This window comes from Trachymyrmex cornetzi, unplaced genomic scaffold (genome assembly GCF_001594075.2).
Source record: "Trachymyrmex cornetzi isolate Tcor2-1 unplaced genomic scaffold, Tcor1.1 scaffold61, whole genome shotgun sequence".
In the NCBI taxonomy this organism is placed as follows: Eukaryota; Metazoa; Arthropoda; class Insecta; order Hymenoptera; family Formicidae; genus Trachymyrmex; species Trachymyrmex cornetzi.
In genome coordinates, this window is record NW_017299926.1 from 3,266,505 (window position 1) to 3,288,308 (window position 21,804).

General features: G+C 35.5%; 1 protein-coding gene across 1 annotated transcript in view; it reads right to left on the reverse strand.

Moving 5' to 3' along the window:
• Positions 1 to 21,804, reverse strand: part of LOC108766641 (uncharacterized) — a 146,182-nt gene that overhangs the window by 3,674 nt on the left and 120,704 nt on the right. Inside the window, exon 4 of the mRNA XM_018516049.1 lies at positions 8 to 1,991. Within this exon, the coding sequence (XP_018371551.1) occupies positions 8 to 965 (958 nt within the window). The 5' untranslated portion in view covers positions 966 to 1,991. The remainder of the gene's footprint in view (positions 1 to 7; positions 1,992 to 21,804) is intronic.

Here is a 21,804-nt window from a genome sequence, read left to right on the forward strand (position 1 = left end):
TGATAGCCGTCGTCGTCCTGTCGGCCAGTATTTGGTAGGTTGAAGATCGTCGGCTGCGTGACAGCGATCTTCGAAGGATCCACGGTACTGCCGGGCGCTTTCGACGTCATGGTGCTTGGCGGCGACGTAGTTTTATCGGTCGTTGGGACAGGAGGAATATTCGGCAGCAACGGACTTTTCGTAGCTAAAGGCTTTAACAGTATATCGGGAATATCCTGTTTCCTGCCGTTGCTGCCAGATAAAATCCTAGAAATACTGGGGTAATGAAGAGTCACGAACGAAGGATCGTTCGTGCCATTCTTTCGATCGGCCTCACCAGATTCCATCGGCCTCTGCTCTCTGCTGTCGGGCACATTTGCCGGTTTGATCCTCGTATGAGAATGATGCCTCTCTGGTATTTGAGAAGGACTCTGAGGTAGATCCGGCGGTCGGATGGGTATCCGCTCGTGCGCCGGCGTCAAGCTCGGTGGCGGTACCGGTCTCCTGTTGTTGGTATGCACGTCCGAGTTGGTACCTCGCAGTGTGGGTTTATCGGCGAATGGATGCAGGTACTCCGGTGGTAGGGGTGGCGTGAAGAGTGCCCTGGAAGGCGGCGCGTACGACGGCAGATCCCGAAAGACGGGCGATGCCGTGGCCCGTGGCGCCGCCGGATACTTAATAGCGGGTATCGACGGGCTAGCGGTGGTTGTACTGGTAATCGTACTGGTGGTTAACGGCGATGGTACCGTCGACAACGTTGTGCTAGCCGACACTTGTGCATCGTATGCTGGTACGCTGCGCTTCGTGGTCGCGGAACTATGTGCCACCTTGTTGAAGATTGCCGCTAAGTTCTTTTCCAGAACAGTGTGATCTAGATTAAAGATCGGGCCATTAGGTTTACCATCGCTGCTCGCTGAGCAGACGGTCGAGCAGGATTGTATGGCCAGTAGAGCGGATAGGAAGAGCAGCCGCATTATCGGGGTCATGATGCTCGTATTGAAGATGATGATCGTGGACACTTAGATGCCCCGTCCGGGCATCGATTCATTCCATAACACAGTCAACGCCGCTTCGCGACGAAGATGACGTCGGGCAGGAAACTTTTGAATCCGTAAGGACACTTGTTGGGACGAGTCTTTGTTCGATCCCGCGCGTACGTCGATCTGTTATTCCGTACGTTCCTCCTTTTCTTTCGTTCCACGATTTCCGTTCGAAGATACTGATTTCCTCACACGGAATTCTGCCACACGTCACATTCCTGAGATTGGTTGTCTCTAGGTCCTCTCACCGTGTCATTCCTTTTCCTTGCGACATCCGGTACGTTTCTCTTCGACGGCGTAGCGTTATATTTTATAGCCTGTACTTTCGCTGATCGATCGTGGATACTGTCGATACACACGAAAGGTTTCGATGGAATAGGATGGGGTTAATAGTGTCTTCTTTGTAACTATACTTGTATCTACATTTTTCAGTGTTCTACATTAAACAGAATCTCCCTTGACACTGCGATGTGTCGAGCGATTAGGCGGCGTGTAAAAACAGAATTCAATTTCTTCCTCGCAGCATCCACCATCCTCGGGGTCCACTACCGTCTCGTCTCATGTGCTTTCATTATATACGGAATACGCGAACCAATCGCCCCTGGATTATTTTGCCGCGTTAACTTTGTTACCGTTGTCCCACAGTTGACTCGATTTAAAATCTATCTACTTGCGCGACCGATACAGCGACGACACGGGCTTGTTAACTGAGTTTGATCCGATATCGCTGTTGCTGCTGCTGCTGTTGCTGTTGCTGCTGCTCTTGCCGCTTTTGCTCCCAGAAGGCCATCCCAGATCCGCGAGAGCCCCGGCTGGAACGTGAATCGCCGGGGGAGCATTTAACGCGCCGAATTGGCCCGTATTCCTAGTCGCCGACGCGGCTTTGTAATTACCGTATCCATTTCTTTAATTGGCAGCTCGTTGCAATCATCCGTTTCTCCTTTACGATTCTTTCGTGAGAGTGCCGGATACCTACAAAAAATATCTGTCGTTAATTTAAAGAAGTAACTTAGAACACAATAACATTTTTAATATACATACATACGAATTTAATTTAAAATAAACAAAGACTTTGTTTTAAAAAACTTTAGAAATTTTTATTTATTAATTACTGGATTTTACATACATTTTTTATGTGTATACAATACAAAAAAATTGAATTTGTTTAGGAAAATACAATTTCCAAATTAAAAGAATTAAAAAAATTAATGATTTTAGATTTTCTCCCACGATTAATTTCAAATATCAATTACATTAGAATTCTTATGTACTATTTTCAAGAACGTGCAAAACTCGGTTTCATTTCAACAATTATTTATTTATTCTATCGAAATTTGTTAACTAGATTTATTTTTTAAATAAATTTTCAGTTTCTCAAATTCCTCGAATCTTAATATTTCTTTATTAATTCTATTTCTTCTTTATCGATTACTTTTGCATGCCAGAATTTAAAGTAAATATTCCAAAGCGTAACTGTTAAGAATTTCAATCGAATATCAATAACTTAGTTGCTCAATAAAACACTTAATATAGAACAAACTTGCAAAAAATCTTTAAATTATAGGAAGATTTACAATCTTTTATATAAAATTAAATTATTGAAAATTCCTTGACTTTTGATAAAATTTAATGTTCTTAAAATTTTTTTATAGTAAGTTTTTAGTAAGAAAAAAACGTAAATAAGGAAAAAGGAAAGAGAGAGAGAGAGAGGAGAATAGATTTAAGTATTTCGTTTGCGGCAAGTCATAGATAAATTTAAGCGGTTGTTTACATTCCCGATTCTGATAACATAACACATTTCATCATGCATCAATTAATCGTATAATATAAACGGATAAAAATAAATGTACACCACAAATGCACAATATCCGTTACACATCATTAATTTACGCGTTATTAATATTATTAGCCTGCAGAAATATGTAAACGAGCAAGTTCGCGCTAGACATAATTGAGTTATTCATAAATACTACTATTTATCGTTACTAAGTTAATTAATTCCAGTATTGGCCACCGCTGCCACCGGCTAATAATTCGCTCTCGGTAATTGATCGTAAAACGATCTGGGTGGCAAGGTATAAATTTCTGCGATATCTTAGACAACGAAGGAAGTCTTACAAAACGATCGCCCCGACCCTTCACGATACGGCCAGGAAATTGATTCGACCAGGTAAGACAGACGCATGGATGAGTCAGTCATGACGAAGGTAAAGGAGTGACCATTGATTTCTTCCCCCGGCTATCGTCCAATATCTCGTTCCGCGAAATGAAACTTAATAACGAGGACATCTCTTCCGACCGCGAGAGATTCGATTTTTCAATCATTCGCCGTTAGTAATCGTAGATAAACGCGTGATGTACAATACATAAAATTCGTAGCGAGATAGACAGATTCTGAATATTCTGAATAGACAATACAATGTTAATCACTGAAACAAATCTAAACAGATAGATGTAAACGTTGATTGGTTGAATTATCACGCCAGTAAGCCGTAATGACTAATGATCAAGTGATTATCTCATAATATTACGATATTATGAGATTCATCCTGAATGCCATTACAATAAAAAGAGAATGTTAAACTAAATAGTAATGGCACATTTTTACTGCGCTAACTTGAGATGAATTGAACAAAAATGTTGCATACAGTAAATTGAATCGGTTAACGATAACCTTTTAAACTTATTTTGTCATTTTGTTTTTTGTAACTAAACTAGTACACACTTTTTGTTTTGCGTTTGCATACAGAAAGAACGGTTTTGCTGAAAGTATCTGAAAATTTAGTTGGATATAAATCCGAAAATACATACTGTAAAAAGTTTTGACAGTCTAGCAACCAATTTGAGCGTTCTGCATAATTATTTAATCCAACAAAATTACTTTTAAATCTGTATCTAGTTAAATTTCTAGGTGCTTCAGCAAAATCTTTCTTTCGCGTGCTTAAAATAAAACAGATTATATATTTAGCGAAAGTAAGAAGAAAATTTCTAATGCAATTAGCACAGCAATAAAAACAAACTTATTGTTTATTTTGTTTCGTAAATAGCCAAGAGTGTCTCGTGCCGTATTGTAGAAGGTCTCGTGGTAAAAATAGTAGCTTACATATGATTAAGAGTTATTATCGTATATAAAGTTGTTCAACGATGATATAATCCAATACTGAGATCAGAACGGTCACGGGGGACTGAATCCATATAGTCGATATTATGATTCATAGGCGATCAGAAATATCTCGTGACACTTTATAGACAGCAAAAAGTACATCCACGTCAAAATCAAGTATGATAAAATATAGATGTATGCTTTGAGTGTTAGATGAGGTGTCACGATGGAATGCGTATACTCTTTCCAGGCTGACAAAAACTGCTACAGTAGATATATGTAGTTAATTCAGAAGCTATTTGTCTCTTTTTCAACGAATATTTTAAGGTCGGTCGTATCTTAAAATATTCGTTGCATGCTACCTTACGTGTAACCTGATTTTCAAATACTGCCGCTATCAAGATTCTGTCGAGCAAAAGTGGATAACGTTTGACATCTATGGAAGATTGTAAAAATAAATCAATCATGTATCATAAAATCATAAATAACCCCATACGACTTTATTAGTAGAGTTACTTGCCTCGCATATTTGAAAATATATCATCGGAAATTTAGAATTCAGAACATTATTAAATTCAATTTTCTTATAGAAACTTTGAAATGTCACGTATTAACGCCTATTGCAAATTAAATTTTATTAAAGTTCATATTTCCTTAATTTTAATCCAACATAAAGATGTAATAATTATTAATATACAAGCTAAATATAATTTTTATTAAGTTTTTAGTATCATGTAGAGTATATATAAATCTATTAGAAAACTCATTAAAATCGAAGGATTATATATAGTAAGAGATAAATTAAATTATCTCACTTTATGTATAAAATACAATTTTTTATATTTTATCATTATTCTATAATTTACTATTATTTATTGCAAACAATTTTTCTGTTTGAAATCTGAAAAGACATCTGCTGAGACTTTGGTACCTTTGTAAAGGCGTAGTCTGTTCATAAAATCATAAAATAATTCGCAGATTGATGAAACGATGATAATCATATAATATTTTCATGTAGTCACAGATTATACCAGTTTAGCGCATAAATCTCATATCGATATATACTACTCGGTCGCTTCGATAATTACAAGATTCGTGACATAGATCGTTGAAATCGTTCGCGGTAAAAGGGCATTATGCTGATACATGTTTGCGATCCGCATGTCACGATAATAGTCTGTGAATTAAGCATCAGATCGATTCTCCACCAAGTGGACGGCAAACGTTTTAATCAATAACGAAACTAGAATCGATCTCATAAATTTATTAAAAAAGCTTTATATTTTTAATGAGCAATTTACTGAAATATTAAAGTATTAAAGCTGACAACGATCTATCAATAATTTTTTTTTTTTTTCAATAATATGTGATCAACACCGATCTGTCATTTTGCACTGCCAATAATCTAATAATAAGAATCCGCAGTCGAAAGAATATATGACGGACATTCTACAATACTGTTTTTCGATCTTCGCTTTAAACAATTCACTGCTACTATCCAGTTAACGATCTCACTGATTTTAACATTGCGCCTTCATTCCTAAACGCGCCGCGACTTATCATTAACAGCGTTTTCGCGGCCAGTTTATTTTATTCAGCAAACACGTGACGTTCGTTGGTTAGTTAATTGGTTGGTTGGTTTGCACATCTGTGTCCTTTCACCCTTTTACGTTTGTTCCCGATCCATCGAATCGCGTGATCCCATTCGCCGATACTGCACCAATACACAAACCCTGCGGGCGATTTGCTCGATAGGAGTTGATTAAACCAAATCAATGCAGCTAATAATATCGTTTGTTAAGGCTCAAACGCATTTACGCGACCGAGCAGGTAATTTTTGTCATCGTGCTATCGACCTTGTTGAGCTTGTTACTATTCTATCGTCCTATGTGAATACAAATGCTCTGAACGGTGATACTTTCGATTACCATGATTTTCGTACTTTCTTTGCATGTGGAGAATGTACGACAAAATAAGGTACGACTAACAGCTTCCGTATTAATTAGTTTCTATTAATTAATCTTCTATTTCCAATTTTCTAGTAAAAATGTATGTTATATATTTAACGTACTGATAATATATAAAAGAGAGGAAACAAAGAGTTCTTTCTAGTAAAAATGTATGTTATACATTTAGCGTACTTACTAATGATATATAAAAGAGAGGAAATAAAGAATTTTTTTTTAACAAAGTACAATTTTCAAATGTATTTAAGTAGCAAAATGGTACTGTTTACTCGAATTTAGGAGATTCTGCCTTTTCTAAGTTCTACGAATGATGGATCGTAGACAAGGAAACAGGTAAATGTTGATATAAGTTGTTAGTTAACATACTAAGTTCACATAACTTCATGTTTCCTCGGCTTAGTCTAATTAATTATACGAATCTCGGGATTGGCATGTTAAGGGGCCGCGTACGTTCACATGCTTCCGTATGATATAATATCTAGGTAAATCTACCTAGCTATTCGTGACTAACTACCGTCAGTGGATGGTGGCACAAAGGGGTAGACAGGGTGTGGAACCATAACTAAATGAGGTGCACGAAGACCTAACGGAAGTGTTTACATTTGGGATTGGTGAGCATTGACTATTTTTGTAATTTTAAAATTTTTGACGTACCTACCCGCGTTTCTCTTAAATTTCTTAAATACGTAAAAGAGTCAATTCCCTGCTGATGCATTTTTCTATTCAGTATCATGTGTTCTTTCAAATTCCTTTTACTTTTTGTGACTCTCTTAAGAAAATGTGTTTTTAATTAAAATTTAAAATACAGGTATCCCTCTACTTACGACTACTTCCACTTACAGATTTTCAGACTTACGATTGGTATGCGCTAAGAATTAAAAAGAGATAAAGAGTTAAGTTGAACCGAGATTAAAGTTAATCTACATTGATACAAACGAGCATTAGCTTACTTTTTCACATAACTTTGTAATTAATTATGTTCAAAATGGTCAGTAATACGAACATTACTAAAAAAGAAAAATAAACAATAAATTTAAAGTCTTTGAAACTGAAATCCTTTGAGCAGAAGAAGAAATTTAAATTATTATGATTGAAATCTCAGAACGTAATCCCGTCATAAGTAGAAGAATATCCGTAATCTTAAATTTGCAACTGTGATTTAATACTATATCCATCTGTTCTATAAAAAACAGTATACACTTTTTTAGATCGAATATAATGTTTAGTAAACAACCTAAAATTATAGTCTTTTTATACTACAATAAATTTTATTTCTATCACTTTCTTTAATTATTGCATACGCAATATATAACCTATTTAGTACATATAATTTTTTTTATTTTGATGATTTTTTATACAATTTTATTGAATAAAATCGGTTAAAGCCTGTATAATGTATTGTAGAGTAGTCCGTAAAAATATTTTCGAATTCGTGATACATCACTAAAGGTCACAGTGTTTCAGGGGACAGAATTGCTGGAAAGAGAAATATTTGTTCAACGCATATTAATTTCGACTAAACGATTTCAAAATATATTTGCTGCAACCATCGACAGGAACTTCGCCCATAACAACAATATATTATACAATAAATATCAATAATAGATATTATATGATTTTGTTACAGCATTTTTGGCAAATCGAAAGATAAAAACTCAAATTAAATAAGCTCAAATTTCTATTTATAAAATCATAAAAATCTCGGTTTATTGCGATACCCTTGAAAATATATTGACTAAAGCGCAGTTCTACCGATGTAAGATTAACTTTAATTTCGCGGTTTAAGTTACTGCTTATCTTTCCCTAATTCTTAGAATTAGAAAAAGATAAAGAGTAAATTGAACCGAGATTAAAATTATTCTTACATTGGTGGAAACAAGCCTGTGGCTTTCTATGCCTGATAGGAATGCCACAATTATCATCATATTGTGAAATAAGATAAAGTAAAATTATCATTATACTTAGAATTGTGTATTCTCAAAATCGTTGTACTTTTGGAATTCGTGCGAAGGATATCAATATGATATTAATTATGATTCTAAGAATACAATACATTCTAATTATAATGATAATTTTATTTTATATCTTATTTCACAAAATTTTTACATCGAAATTCGATAGACGGTTTAATAAACGGGATAATGTAAAAGTGCTGAAAAAATCGGAAGTCCAATGCAATCCGGTCGTTACGAGGATATTGGTAGCGCTAAGTGAAATGTGATCATGTTCGATCTGTTTTCAATTCCCAACAACCCCTGAGTCGAATTCATTATCAACTGTTCCTGTGCAGGCGGCATAGCCAAACAAGGAGAAATTACCGGTTTGTTACACGAATGTAATAAATATGAATAATTCTCAAAATAAAATTATGTTGTTATATATTGAAATTTAGATTCGATCTTTTTTTTATTAGAAAAATTTCTCCTTGCCGCATTAATGATATTTGTATTAATAATATTCATGAACGAGTTCGTTATATTATAAAAAATTGTACGTATATATCGCAGAAGGAAAATTGTTCCAAAAGAATATAAAAATGTACGAGATATCATCCATCAAATTTTACCTCAAATATTTTTACAAATATTTCAATTACCATTTTGGGAGAAAAAATATATTGCAGATAAAATATTTACAAATTGAAATGGATTGAAAAATAGACTACAATCTCTACACCAAATATCTCGTGTACAATTCGTTTGTATCCTATATCTTTCTCGGTGAAAAGCTTGACACATGTTTCTCGATTCGATTATCTCGTCCGGATAACTGCTGCATGCTCTCTAATGGTTAGTGATTGCGTATCGCACGCGCGTGTATAATTCGAGTGTGTCACGGAGTTACATCGCAACCGTCCGCAAAGTCACGCGAGGAATTCAGCCGCGCGATGCTCTTTCGCGATGGTAATGGTACTGGATTACTCGTTCACTTTCACGCGAGATTATCCTCTTATATGAGCGCGAGACCTCCGGGATCTATTAACATACCACGAAGTCGATTGAACAGCGCTCCAACCTACAGGTGTCAAGTTTTCCAATTTCCGTCGAGTACCTTTCTCGCGTTGAAGGAAAAAATCGTTCGAACGGTTGCGCAATATCACAGTACTTTGGTCCTTCAATCCTCGATGTCAAAAGGAAAGCGCGAACAACTGCCAAACGCCCCAAAGTTTATAGTTACAGGCTAAAAAATGTGTTCTTTTCATTACCGTCTATGTTCTTATCTCATAATGTAAAATTTTTTCTTTAACAATTTAACGATTCAGCAAGCTGATTAGAGAAGGTATGATATTTTACATCGCGTTTGAATTAAGTTCTCTCTTAACCCTAGAAGTGCACGCTTCCCGATACGATCATTGAGTGCAGCCTCGAGTCGCATGACGTGTAGTTATCCCTCATTAGCCCCCTTATTTCTTCCTCTATGGAAAGAGGACGGTAATCTATTCGCTGAAGTCTTACAAGGAAAGGTTCATAATCGATTCTGATTTTGACGAGCTTCGCATATGAAGTTGAATAATAAAGGACATGTATCTTTGTAATTAAAAAAATGAGGGGGTTAGAGGAAATATAAATTTGATAGATTCGATATGTAAATCTTGTACGAATATCATCAAGTTATATTACATAAATGCCTAAAATCATTGAAAAAGTTAAGATTTAGAAAAATTAATTTTGCTTCGCAACCGAAATAACAAAAGTAACGACGGGATTAATAATGCAACATATTAACAGTCAGACATATCTCATTAAAAAATTTTTTTAATACAAAGATACATATAAAAATAAATAAAATTATTTGAATTAATATAATAAATAAACAATAATTAAAAATCTTGTTAAATCCACAGATAGATTTCTTGTAATTAATAGATTGTAATTCTTCAATGCACTGAGATTATACTTATCGATCATCTATGCAGGTATCATTTAATCTAAGGTTTGAACGATATCACGATCGTAAATTTAAGCTGACTTACGATAAAATGTGAACTATATAACTGGGCCGAGTTCCAACGTATTTGATAAGTAACCCAAACCCGTGCACCGTATTAATTATTAAAAGCACTAAGGCGGGACTATCTGCCTTTATGCTGGCGTCTCGCGGGGAGCATTACTCGAGGAGAAGGTGAGGAAAACCCCTGGGACTCGACGATGAAGTGGCCCGCAGGTGAAACCTCTCCCAATTTTGTTAATTATTAAACACGCTGTCCCACTATTTCCTACCTTCAAAAACTTACAGTCGACAACATGCGTCCTATTATAACGTTAAATTAATCCTTGAGATTAAAGCAACGTTAAATAACGTCAAACAAAATTAGAATTTCGTTAAATCTTAACAAGTTTATTTAAAGTTATAATAATAAAAACATAACGGAAATAGACGATTTATTTCTAAAGACTAAAAGTGTACAAATAAATTACACTCTTGCTTTAGTTTTAATGTCAAGTGAAATATTTTAGGATTACTGTGTATATTTTTTTCAATTACAGGTTCCTCTTTTTAACAAAAATATTTTTGATTCACAATAACCTTTTAGTAATTAATAGTTGTAATAAATTTTTTTCGAACCAATGCCCATCAGAAAAACATTAATTAATAAATATAATTTTTATGCTCGTTTAATGTCGCACAGTTTACTTCTCTGTATATCTGAAATTCCAATTAATTTCTTATTAATTAAAAATCTATTCAGATGGAGAAACATCTCGATATTGAAAGTACTGTTATTCATTTTAATTTAACATCCCCGCTTTGTATACTCTGCACTCTGTATACAGAACGTATACCCGAGCAAATAAACGGTATTATGGTGCGCGTGACTGAAAAATATTCCCTAATTAAACTCGTCTCAATGCAAATTAGTGTGCACAGAAAATATTTATTAAAGTAATTAGTCATGCGGGGCAGTCTATATTTACGGTAGTCTCACGGCTTGCATTACAGTGCAGCGGCAAAGGTTTTGCCGATGACGATAGTATAGTCGGTACGTGACAATTTTAGAACTTTACATTAGTCATGTTCGCGCGTAGTGTATAATTCTAGTAAAATCGAAATTATTCTGCCTGATTGTATAGAAATATGTTGCGTTTTCTCTGCGTTCCGAATCTCTTTTCATTTGTACGAATCAAATAAAATGTATGCGGACACATTATTTGATACTCCGACACGTCCTAGTTCGTAAAAAATTCGAAACCATGTAATAACCATGTAATAATCGAGAAATGAATTTCTTTTTTTCTTTTTTAGCAAAGTATACGCATATTTATGTGTACCATAAAATATTTCTTTCTTTCGAAGTATATTCGAATAATTACAACACCGTGACACGTACTGATATGAAAAACTACTGCTAAAACAATCGTCTTTCATTATTAAATGTCGTTAAAGTGAATTTTGTATGAGTCCCATTAAACTTCTTGCTATACCAAGCACTGCGGATCGCATGTAGTAATTTTATATCCTTCTAATACCTAGGTAGAGTCTCCGTAGACTCAAGCTAAAACAACAATTTTCGCGTTTATAAAAGCAGCTCGGTTAATGGACGATTACATTTATAAGCCGTTATTTTATGCTGCAATAAGTTCGACTATTCAACAATTTGAATTGCAGTAATTATAATGCATAACCATCATCTCTCTCAAGTATTTTTCTTTACTTGCTTTTCTGCATTCAAGAACTATCGATAATGACGCCTCTATTATTCAGATTATAAAAACGTCAGAGAAAATAGTATTATTAATTTTCATTAATAATCGTAGAAAACTTTTATTTAAATCTTCTTTTGTTTATTGAAAAAATAAATTGTGTTTTATAATATATGCAAATTTTAAGAACCTACAACATTTATGAGACGAAAATAGAAAAGATATTGATGATATTTACACAAACTATCTATTATCGCTTTTAATGATAGAGATAGATTATAAATGTCAGAAATGATATCTTATTAATTGTGGCTAATAAACTTATCAAGAGAACTGCTCCCATCGACTTATTATATTGCAAAGTGGAACGCTTATCAAAACACTTGCGTGCAGAAAACTAATTGTAAGAGGAATTTATGGGCAACTAATAGGGATGTTCCAATATTCAAAAGATCGATTTTCCCAAACGACAATGATTTTAAATTAATCTATTTTGCAAAAAATTTATTTTTCTAACTAAAAGGGATTATTTTAAACTGATTTCTTTTTAAAGAATTAGTGATTTTTTAAAACAAAGATTGTTATTTGAAGTAATTTAAAAAAAAAAAAATTTATTTTTAGCGAATCGATTCAGAGATCGCAAATCTCTTAACATTTAGTGAACAGAAATCCGTCTGAGAATAGAATCGTTCGTTAAATCAACTTCAAATTAACGGTTATCTAAAAATGATATACATTGTTTTCAAAAGCTATCATTGTCGAGTATCTCCACAGACCTTGTCTACTTCTCATTGAAAACGTCAAGAAATATAAACAGCCTGTATCATTTTAAGATCTCCTTGGAAAGTTGTACATTGTGGTGTTACTTTGTTTAACAATCTCTCTTCTTTCTTTGGACAAATTTATAATGCACATGTCGTTTTACAACAGCACAAAAATTTGCAACTAAAAAAGCTCGCGTTCCTTTAATAACAACGCTGTACAGTGTATTTCAATTCCAGCAATCAAAACAAACGAATATTTCATTTTAAATACGGGAAATGTAAAAAAGGATATGCAATTAAGAGAAAGCGTAGGTTTGCGAGAACCGAAGGACCCGCGGCAAAGTTTAGCTACGTAAATAATTAATAACGGCCAGGTATCTCTTTTTTTTTTACGTTCGCGTTCCACGTGTCCGTCCGGATAAATCGATTCCCCAGCTTCGAAACTTTAGCGTAATTTTTTTTCGCAAATCACGATTTCGTCTTCGCAGTACGCCGTACGGCGTTCAAACAGGAAGCGGGCAGCGATTTTAAAAAGCAGAATCGAGGGGGAACATTATCCAGATAATGCGTACACAGTAAAATTTAATTACCCGACGCGGTTTTATGGAGCCGGCTCGCCGTTACTGCACGCAGCTTGATGGTACCTTCGTATCGATTTCGGTAATGAGACATGGTCAAAGGGAGGAAGGACCAAAGAAAGGCAAAGGAAACAGAAATATCGCTCCGGTCCGGATTATAACAAAGTTGAAATATATAAACGCGCGGCGCGTAACTTTAACGGCGATTATCGAACAATGTTTTAAATGTACACGACAGCAGGAATGTCGTAATCGACGTTGTCCTTCGTAAAAAAAAGCCGCTTTTGGATTGGCCGAGACGTCGTTAAGGCTTCTGTAAATACAGGAAACGGTTTCTTTAATACCCAAAACGACCGACGACTGATTATTCAACATATTTATGCCCGTGTAAAAAAAATTGTTTGAGGAAGAGAAGTAGCTATCCGCACCACAGCTGGACGTTTCGACGGCTTATAATACGTTCGCCTTTTTAAGCGAGGGTCCATTCTACCGCTAACAAGATCGTAACGCACCGATATGGATGATCGGCTGAAATTCCTACCTCTCTCTCCGAGATGCCGATAGGACGGACGGACGGACGGAAAGCCGAAGGACGAAGGACGGAAAGATCACGCCGGGAATACCTGCGCGACGTTCTCTCGTACCAAGGATTTAAGAAACCGAAGTGCTATCTGCGAAAGCTCGATCGAACGCGCAATAAAAAGCGCAATAAAAGCACTTCGCGACGAATTCGGTCGACGGTTTCTCTCGACCGATCGCGTTTCCACTCGCACGGCTCCTTCATAGGGCGTCTCTGGGTTCTCCGCATTCCCTTTTGCCTACTTCTTCGATCAATTTCAAGTGAACTTTCTCTTGACAAAACTCGGAGAGCAGGAATATCTTCCGCGTTATTAGCAATTGAAATTTTAGGAATTTTATGCGACTTGGCATTTTTAAAGGTGTAACAAATAAAATATTATCGTGTGCTGGAGCTACGTAATTTCCCAGACGTAATATAATTAATATAATTAATTATATTAATATATTAATACAATTAATATAATTTATTTGATATAAACATCGCAAAATCAAGTGATATACGCAGATATGTATGTAAACATTGAAAAAAAAAAGAGCAGAGAGAGTGAAAATGTAATCGAAGACGCTTACCTCCAAAATTATTTTAATAATTCGCAAATAGACTCGAATATATTGAATTCCCGTGAGAACTGCAATTTCGAAGCATCAAATGGCAGAGAGCAAATAATGGGCATTGCTGATGGGCTTTCGCTATGAGTATTCCCATATTTGCTTAAGTTTTCAACTTCAGCCGAATCGAATTTTATTAAAGCACCATTCGCGCTCGTATCGCGATTACATATGATTCTTTTATGTGATCGCTTTTTATCCGCGTATAAAGTATTATATATCCGTATTTTCTATATAGCAATTCAATCTTCATGAAATTACAGAATCGTTTTTGTCCCATTAGCGAATTAATTTCATGTAATTTAACTCATTTTTATTAAATATATAAGATATATTTAATATTAAAAGCCAGGAAAAATCGCGACTTCAACAGTAGTATTTTATTAAATTTATTAAAAAAAAAAAGTCAACTTAAATTTATCAAGGAGTCTATTGTTGTCAGTCACCGTCATTGTATAAAATTAATGGCGGGGGGGGGGCGGATAACGCAAATTCACTAGTAGAAGTATCGCGTTACAAAAGATACTCGCGTTACACCTGCTTAAGTACCTAAGCAACGTTCCTTAAATTATGCAAATATACATCACGGCAAAACGTCGGCGGTAAATTTTATCCGCTACGTTCGCGTTTGCGCGACTAGCCCGAAATACGAAGCTAATGCTAATGCGCCCGAGAGAAATTTGTTAATTTAGTATTTCGTTTCATCGCATTATTTTAGATTGTCCCGTGTTAGCAACGTGTAATGTACAATTATATATAATAAAATTAAAAAGCAGAAATCTACGTTGTGTGATATTCGCCGTTAATGATAATCATCATTAGCAGTAATACGATTAAGCGCGCTTATTAAATTGATTTCAAAATAACTTCGATCACCTGATTATAAATTTAATTTATAATTCTTTTGAGTACGGGGCTTTTGCATTATTCCTCTTTACTTTACGAAATCGTGAGGGAGGGAGGGGGAAACCATACCATAGGAAACCACGAACATTCTATATAGATTGCGCGTTGTTAACATAGATTATCCGTCAAAAGATGGTTCCCGTAGCTTACACGAAGACTATGCAAGCTATGTATCGCGTGTAATTCTATTACCGAATAAATAAATGTGAAATTATGATCAATAAATTTTAATTCGGTTCGGAGAAAAACCAAGATATAGGATATTGTGAAAAATTACAATTCTTTTTTTTATAAGAAAAAGAAGACGTGAGAGAAGATACGAAAGAAAGTTCGAACGTAGAATCAGCGTCTGCCAAATTCTTCTGTATAAATATTCCTTTTGCGGCAGCAACATTTACCAAGCCTAGGAAATTGGTACAATACGGAAGCCACGTGACTTGTGACAACCTTTATGAGATACCATGTACACAAATAATATAAGCTACGGTACACATAGGCAAACGTACGCTCATGGGAAAAGAGAAGACAGAAGGGAAAAGGAGAGAAAAAGAGAAAATGCGTCGCGCATCTACATAAATTCTTTACTACTACGTGCATCGCATATTTCCGATATTCTTGCGCAGCGTATTGTAAGCTCTCAGAACTTTAAAGAAACATTTTCCACTATGATCCGTATAAAGCTATCTCGCGTATCAGATAAACTGTTGCTCATAACAAAACGATGCTTCCTACAGATAACGTAATAAATAACGGTGGGGTAAAAAAAAAATTTTTGTTGCAAACTCGCTTATCATCTAAAATCTGACATTTCGCTTTTTCCATCATATTTTTCAAGCCACGCCAACGTGCAGAGCGTTTTAATATTGTTACATACACCCGATGCTCTGAATCTCTCCAATTCTAATTCCGCGTATTTATTCAAATTAATACCTCTCGCAAGTTTCGGAGTATTCAAGAATCGGAGTCTTGCGGAGAGTCATACGTGTGCAATGACCGAGTCTTTCCGCGAGTCGAATCGCGACGGACATCATTGCTTGTGAAGACGACCCACGACGAGCCGACCCCGAGATCTCTTCCGGGCTGTCGATACGGCGATTCGCTTCGTGCTCTTCTCACAGTGCAAGTGACGTGTGCCGCGTTTGCTTTAGTTCCGGGATGCATACGCGAGAAAGAGAGAGGAGAGAGGGAGAGAGAGAGAGAGAGAGAGAGAGGAGAGTGATAGATAGATAGAGAAAATGTGCGTGTGTATGTGCGTTGTGTGTGTGTATGCAACAAGGTTTTATTAACCCTCTCGCGTATATCGCTCGTCGCGTATGTATACGAGAACATGGGTGCATCGGCTACGAGTTACTGTCTCCCTCTCTCTCTTTCTCTCTCTCTGCCTCTCTTTCTTTCCTTCTCTCTGCTCGGTGTACAAGCGTATAAAGCACGCGGCGCGCGTTCTGTGTACTTGCAATCGATCGTTGGCACATTGCCACCAGCCATAGCGCGTTTCTTCCTACCTCTCTTCTTCCTTATCACCCCTATCGCAGTCTGTGTGTCTTTTCGGCCTCCCCCCTCTTTTTCTTTCTCTCTCTCTCTCTCTCGCTCGTCTCATCCGGCGCGTTTGCACATACCTTTCCCACGATCTATAAATTTGCTCTCGATGATATTGTTCCGTGAGCGTCGTATCGAATTGCAGCACTCAGATAAGAACCACCGTTCGAAGACACCCGGTATTACGACGATATAATCATTACGACACGAGCACAAGATTGGATTTTGTTGTTGGATGGCGAGAGATGCGTGGCTGTTTGAGCTTTAAATTGCTCTTGTAATGGATATTTTATTGATATCCCTTTTGGCGGTGCTGCACGTCATTCGCCACTTCCGGCGAATTACATCCGCACGATATGATAAGAACGATTAAAGATTAAGAGTCTATAGATATTATGTCTTCGTATAAAGTACGAGATTCTTTAAGTTTAACTGAAATTGATCATTTTATAATATGTGTGCATGCTGTCCAAATTATCCATTTGAGAAACATATCTATATAAAGATAAATATATTTAAGTAAATTTTAGTACACAATAAAGAATTCGAATATCCTTTTGAAAATTTTATAAGGTTTCAACTCGAGCAGAAAGCAAAAATACTGAAACTCCAAACCAGTTTTATCTTACATGCTACATAGCGAAAAATTCGCAAGACATTCGTATCTTTGAAACGAAATTTTATTTGGCGTAACTGTTACTACAAGAAGACTTGTGGCCTCGGAAAGAATTTTCAAAATGTTTCGATTCAGGAATATATATATATTACTTTTATAATTAATAAAGAGATATTAAATATATAATATTGTAATAAAAATATAAAACGTATATTCTTTTTTGTTATAAATATAATTTAGAAAAACGTTACATACACTTGAAAAACTAAATCTGTTTTTTCATATTTGTGTAAATTTTTTTATTAGAAATCTCATATTTTTTAAAATTATTTCTCCGTTCTATTTTATAAAATATTTACAATTCTATCATGTTCCACTTTTATTTTTTATTTTTCACTGATAAAAAACAAATTCTTATTAAAGGTTATATTAATTTTCACTACAGAAGGTTCTTGATCTTAGAAGTCAAAGATATTGATAAAATTTATAAATTGCTTAATATTGCGATTGTTCAAGAATAAAAGAACTGCGAACACTCGTTCGATGTAAAATTGGCGCATCGATATTCCAAGGTACTTCGCACGGATGATTTCAATATTATTGGAATCTAATGCTTTAAGCCGACGGATGCACGTGAATTTCGATAAAAGCGGAGTTTGCGAAGTTAACTTTGTGTTCCCCCGCGTGGTAGCGAAATTGCTGCGCTCTCCACGGGCGAATAAAACAATGGATATCTGATAAAATCGTTTCGTCCATAGGCTGATTTTTTCCACCGACAGAGGCAATTGCGTAAATTATACGAGCCAACTGATAAATACGCAAATGCCGCACGATAAATCGGAAAACTCCATATATAATCTAAATACAGCGCGAGAACATTCCTCGGATTTCTCGCTTTTACATGCTCGACGTAAAAAATTTCGTCCTCGAATTACCGATGGTATAAAAAAGCTAATTCAATCGTGCAATTTATAATCATTTAGTCATAGTTGTAAAAAAGTAATATTAAATGTTACAGAATGAAAATAATAAATATAAATTAAAATAGTTTTTCAAGATAGAAATATAATCATCCGTGAACAATAAAATTTAAAGAATCACCGTGAAACGCTTTTACGGTAAATACTTGATTTTCACTCCGAAAAATAAAGTAACTGTCGCCAATAATTGATCATCAATAATTAATTGCTGTCGACTGACGACTATAATGAACTTTGAATTAATTATGTGTATTCGAGATTAATCGACGCGTGGAAAGATAAAGGAAATTCTTTTATTCCGGGTGCAGATCTGTATTTTATCATTCTTATTGATTTTCGTTCAGGCAAGAATAATATGAACCATTTATTTTAAAAGAAGTATAAATCAAACTCTGGAACACTGAATTTGCATAAGGCAGGAGTTACAAGTAGATATACGTATGTAAAAAAGTTTTCAACATTCGATTTAGACTATTATCGACAAGAATAGCCTAATATGCTGTTTTAAAATTGCCACTTAATCCTTCAGCATTTTATGTATATATATGTATATACAGGGTTTTCCAAAATTCGCGCATTCGGAGTGCAGAACATGATACTTTATGCTAAAACAAACAACTTTTTCCTTTAACAAAATTGCGTCTGACAAGTAGTTTTTGCAGGAGAGCAGGTTGAAATTATACGAGTAAATGCAAAAATATATTTATCGAATATAATTTTACTACGGGAAAAAGTTGTTCGTTTTACCACAAAAAACAACTTTTTTTCTTTGGCAAAATTACGTCCGATAAGTAGTTTTTGCAAGTTAAAGTTAACAAATAAGCGCAAAAATTATTTATCGGATGCAATTTTGCTAAAGGAAAAAGTTGTTTGTTTTAGCATAAGATATCATGTTCTGTACTCCGAATACACGAATTTTGGGAAACCCCGTATATTGACGCAGCTGGTACAATTTAATACAAAATTGTTATTAAAATTCAGGGAAATAGTTTTCCAAAAAATGAAATATATATCAAACGTTACTAGGGAAATCAAATTAAATAAAATGCTTTTTACATGACATTTCTTGCATTTAATATAATAATTGGACATAATATGGTTCGCGAATATTCAGCGATAAATATGTTACAAAATTGTCCATTTACGTCAGTCATTTCGTATGTCACGTGTATCATCAGCAAGTTTTCTGACAGGTAAGAACGAACCAAAGAGCAACTGACGCGACACATTTCAATTAGATCTATGCCTAGTCGACTGTTTGTACGAAAATTCTATCAAAAAATTGCGACTGTTTCCCCTGCAGTCTGTCATTCCCCTTTCTCTTTAATCAACCGCCACGCGACAGTTGCTGTGACGACTTTTGATTGAAGTAGCATTTCGAATTGGCTTTGTGCAATCGCACTTAACGAGCGCTTTACAGTGTTCCAGTCATCGTAATAGAGAAAGACAAAGACGGAAAATTTAGAGTTTGATATAATGGGTATTAGCGATATTACGAGCAAGCTGTCAGAAGGGGTTGGAAATAAGTAGCGGCCGCTCACGAGGGTGCCCAGCTGTTCGAAACTGGGAAAGGGTTTTGCGGCGAAGAGCAAGGTTGATAGGGTCGGAGAGTCGAAGGAGTCGGTGAAAAATCTTTTTTCTTTTCATGTCAAACTTTGAATTTCGCCAAAGGTGATCACGGTGGAAGTTTCCTCCCCTATTTCTCAACCTGTTGAACCACTCTTTATGCGACCCCTCCCAACTCCTAACCGACATAACGCACGATTTGTTTTTTCGCAGGGTTACCACATTCCCGATATTCCGGCGATTTTGCGACGATGAATTTCGTGGCTCATGGAGAAGATTGTACTTTGAAAAGGTTTTCATAAGTTCTGTTGATGAAGAGGAAAAGAGGGACTTAATTTCTGTTGTACTTTCTTGAACATTTAAGTAGGCAGGTAGTTTAAAATACACAAGTTGATAGATGAGGTTCAAACAAAATTTTAATTTTATAATTATAGTTTTTTATTACTATAGTATATATATTATATTTTATTTTTTACTAATATATTATGTTAAATTTACATTAATTATATTCTTGTAAGATAGAAGAATGTAAAAATAATGAACTTTAAAACTTTCGAAGATCTGAACAATACTTTTTATTTTCCAGAGAACAAAAGATTTTAAAGAAAACCATACGTAGGAAGTTATGATTCTACCTTAGAGATATTTTTAAGGTTTGAGCAAGAAAACGAATCAAAGAGCAACTGCCCGGCGTATTCCAATTAAATCTATACCTAGTCAACTATTTATATTAAATTAAAATTCCATAAAAAAATCGCGACTATATCCTCTACAATTTGTCATTCCTCTTCCCCTTCAATTAACCGCCATTCTAAGGCTTGATATTTTTATGGTAATTTTCTTAAGGAAATTAAAATATTGTAAAAAATATTTCTTTCAAAGTGTAAGTTTTATCTAAACATCACCAGCAGAGAGAAATAACGTGAATTTCTCCCGAGAGATGTCGATACGTGCTCAGAGAGCGATAGATGTCGAAGATGATTTGATCGCGAAAAATTCGCGTGAATTCACGCGCGAAGTCGAAAACGACGTTACGTATCGGCAGTGATGCTGTCAATATGCAACATCACACGTGCGCAGTTTTTATCCGCTTGTGCACGGCTTACTGCCGCCGTTTCCAAAGCGCGCATTTTTCGAAGGTGGTAATCCCGCGATCGACGCAGCTTGCCATCGCGGCCGGTCCTCTCCATCGAGAGTACTATGTGCGGTGCTACATGCGTCGCTTTAGTCTGAAAGGCAACCGTTAACAGATTTGCAAAATACCCGTAAAATGAAAGAACTCTGCCAAAATCTGTTTTGTATTTACTCCATCCCATCTGTATTTCAATTGTGAAATTTGCAACCAAGTATACTTTCGTTATAAAGAATTTTGCAGCAGTACAATGAACTCTCGACTATACGTGTGTTCCACTTGGTATATCTGCAACATTGCGCATCATTTCATTCTTGTCTAACATTTGATAAGCAACAAAGCTGAAATGATGCTTGCGAGCGTTGCAAACGTCAAGTGGAACATACAATTTTAACGATAGAGTCTGATACCTCAATACGGACGTGCGTTTTGTGAATTATTTAAAAACAAAAAACAGATGATCCGCAAATCTTAGGGCCCAGACACAAGCTTTTGCATAACGCATAACGCATAGTGCATAAGCGAATCAACTAATCAGAAGCTTTCCTTTCCTCTCATTCCATGGAAAAGAAGAATTTCGATTGGTTGATTCCATTATGCACTATGTATTATGCGTTATGTAAAAGCTTGTGTCTGGGCCCTTAGGCTTAAAACACCTATTGTAGTTCCAGGTTTATGCACTTCATGTGTGATAGGCTTAAGTGCTGAAACATAATACTACTAGAACTAAAGCATTATAAACGTAGGTATTCGTATTCCACTATTTTTAGTCCTTTCCCGGTTTCCCCATTCGTTGCTCTGTCCTAG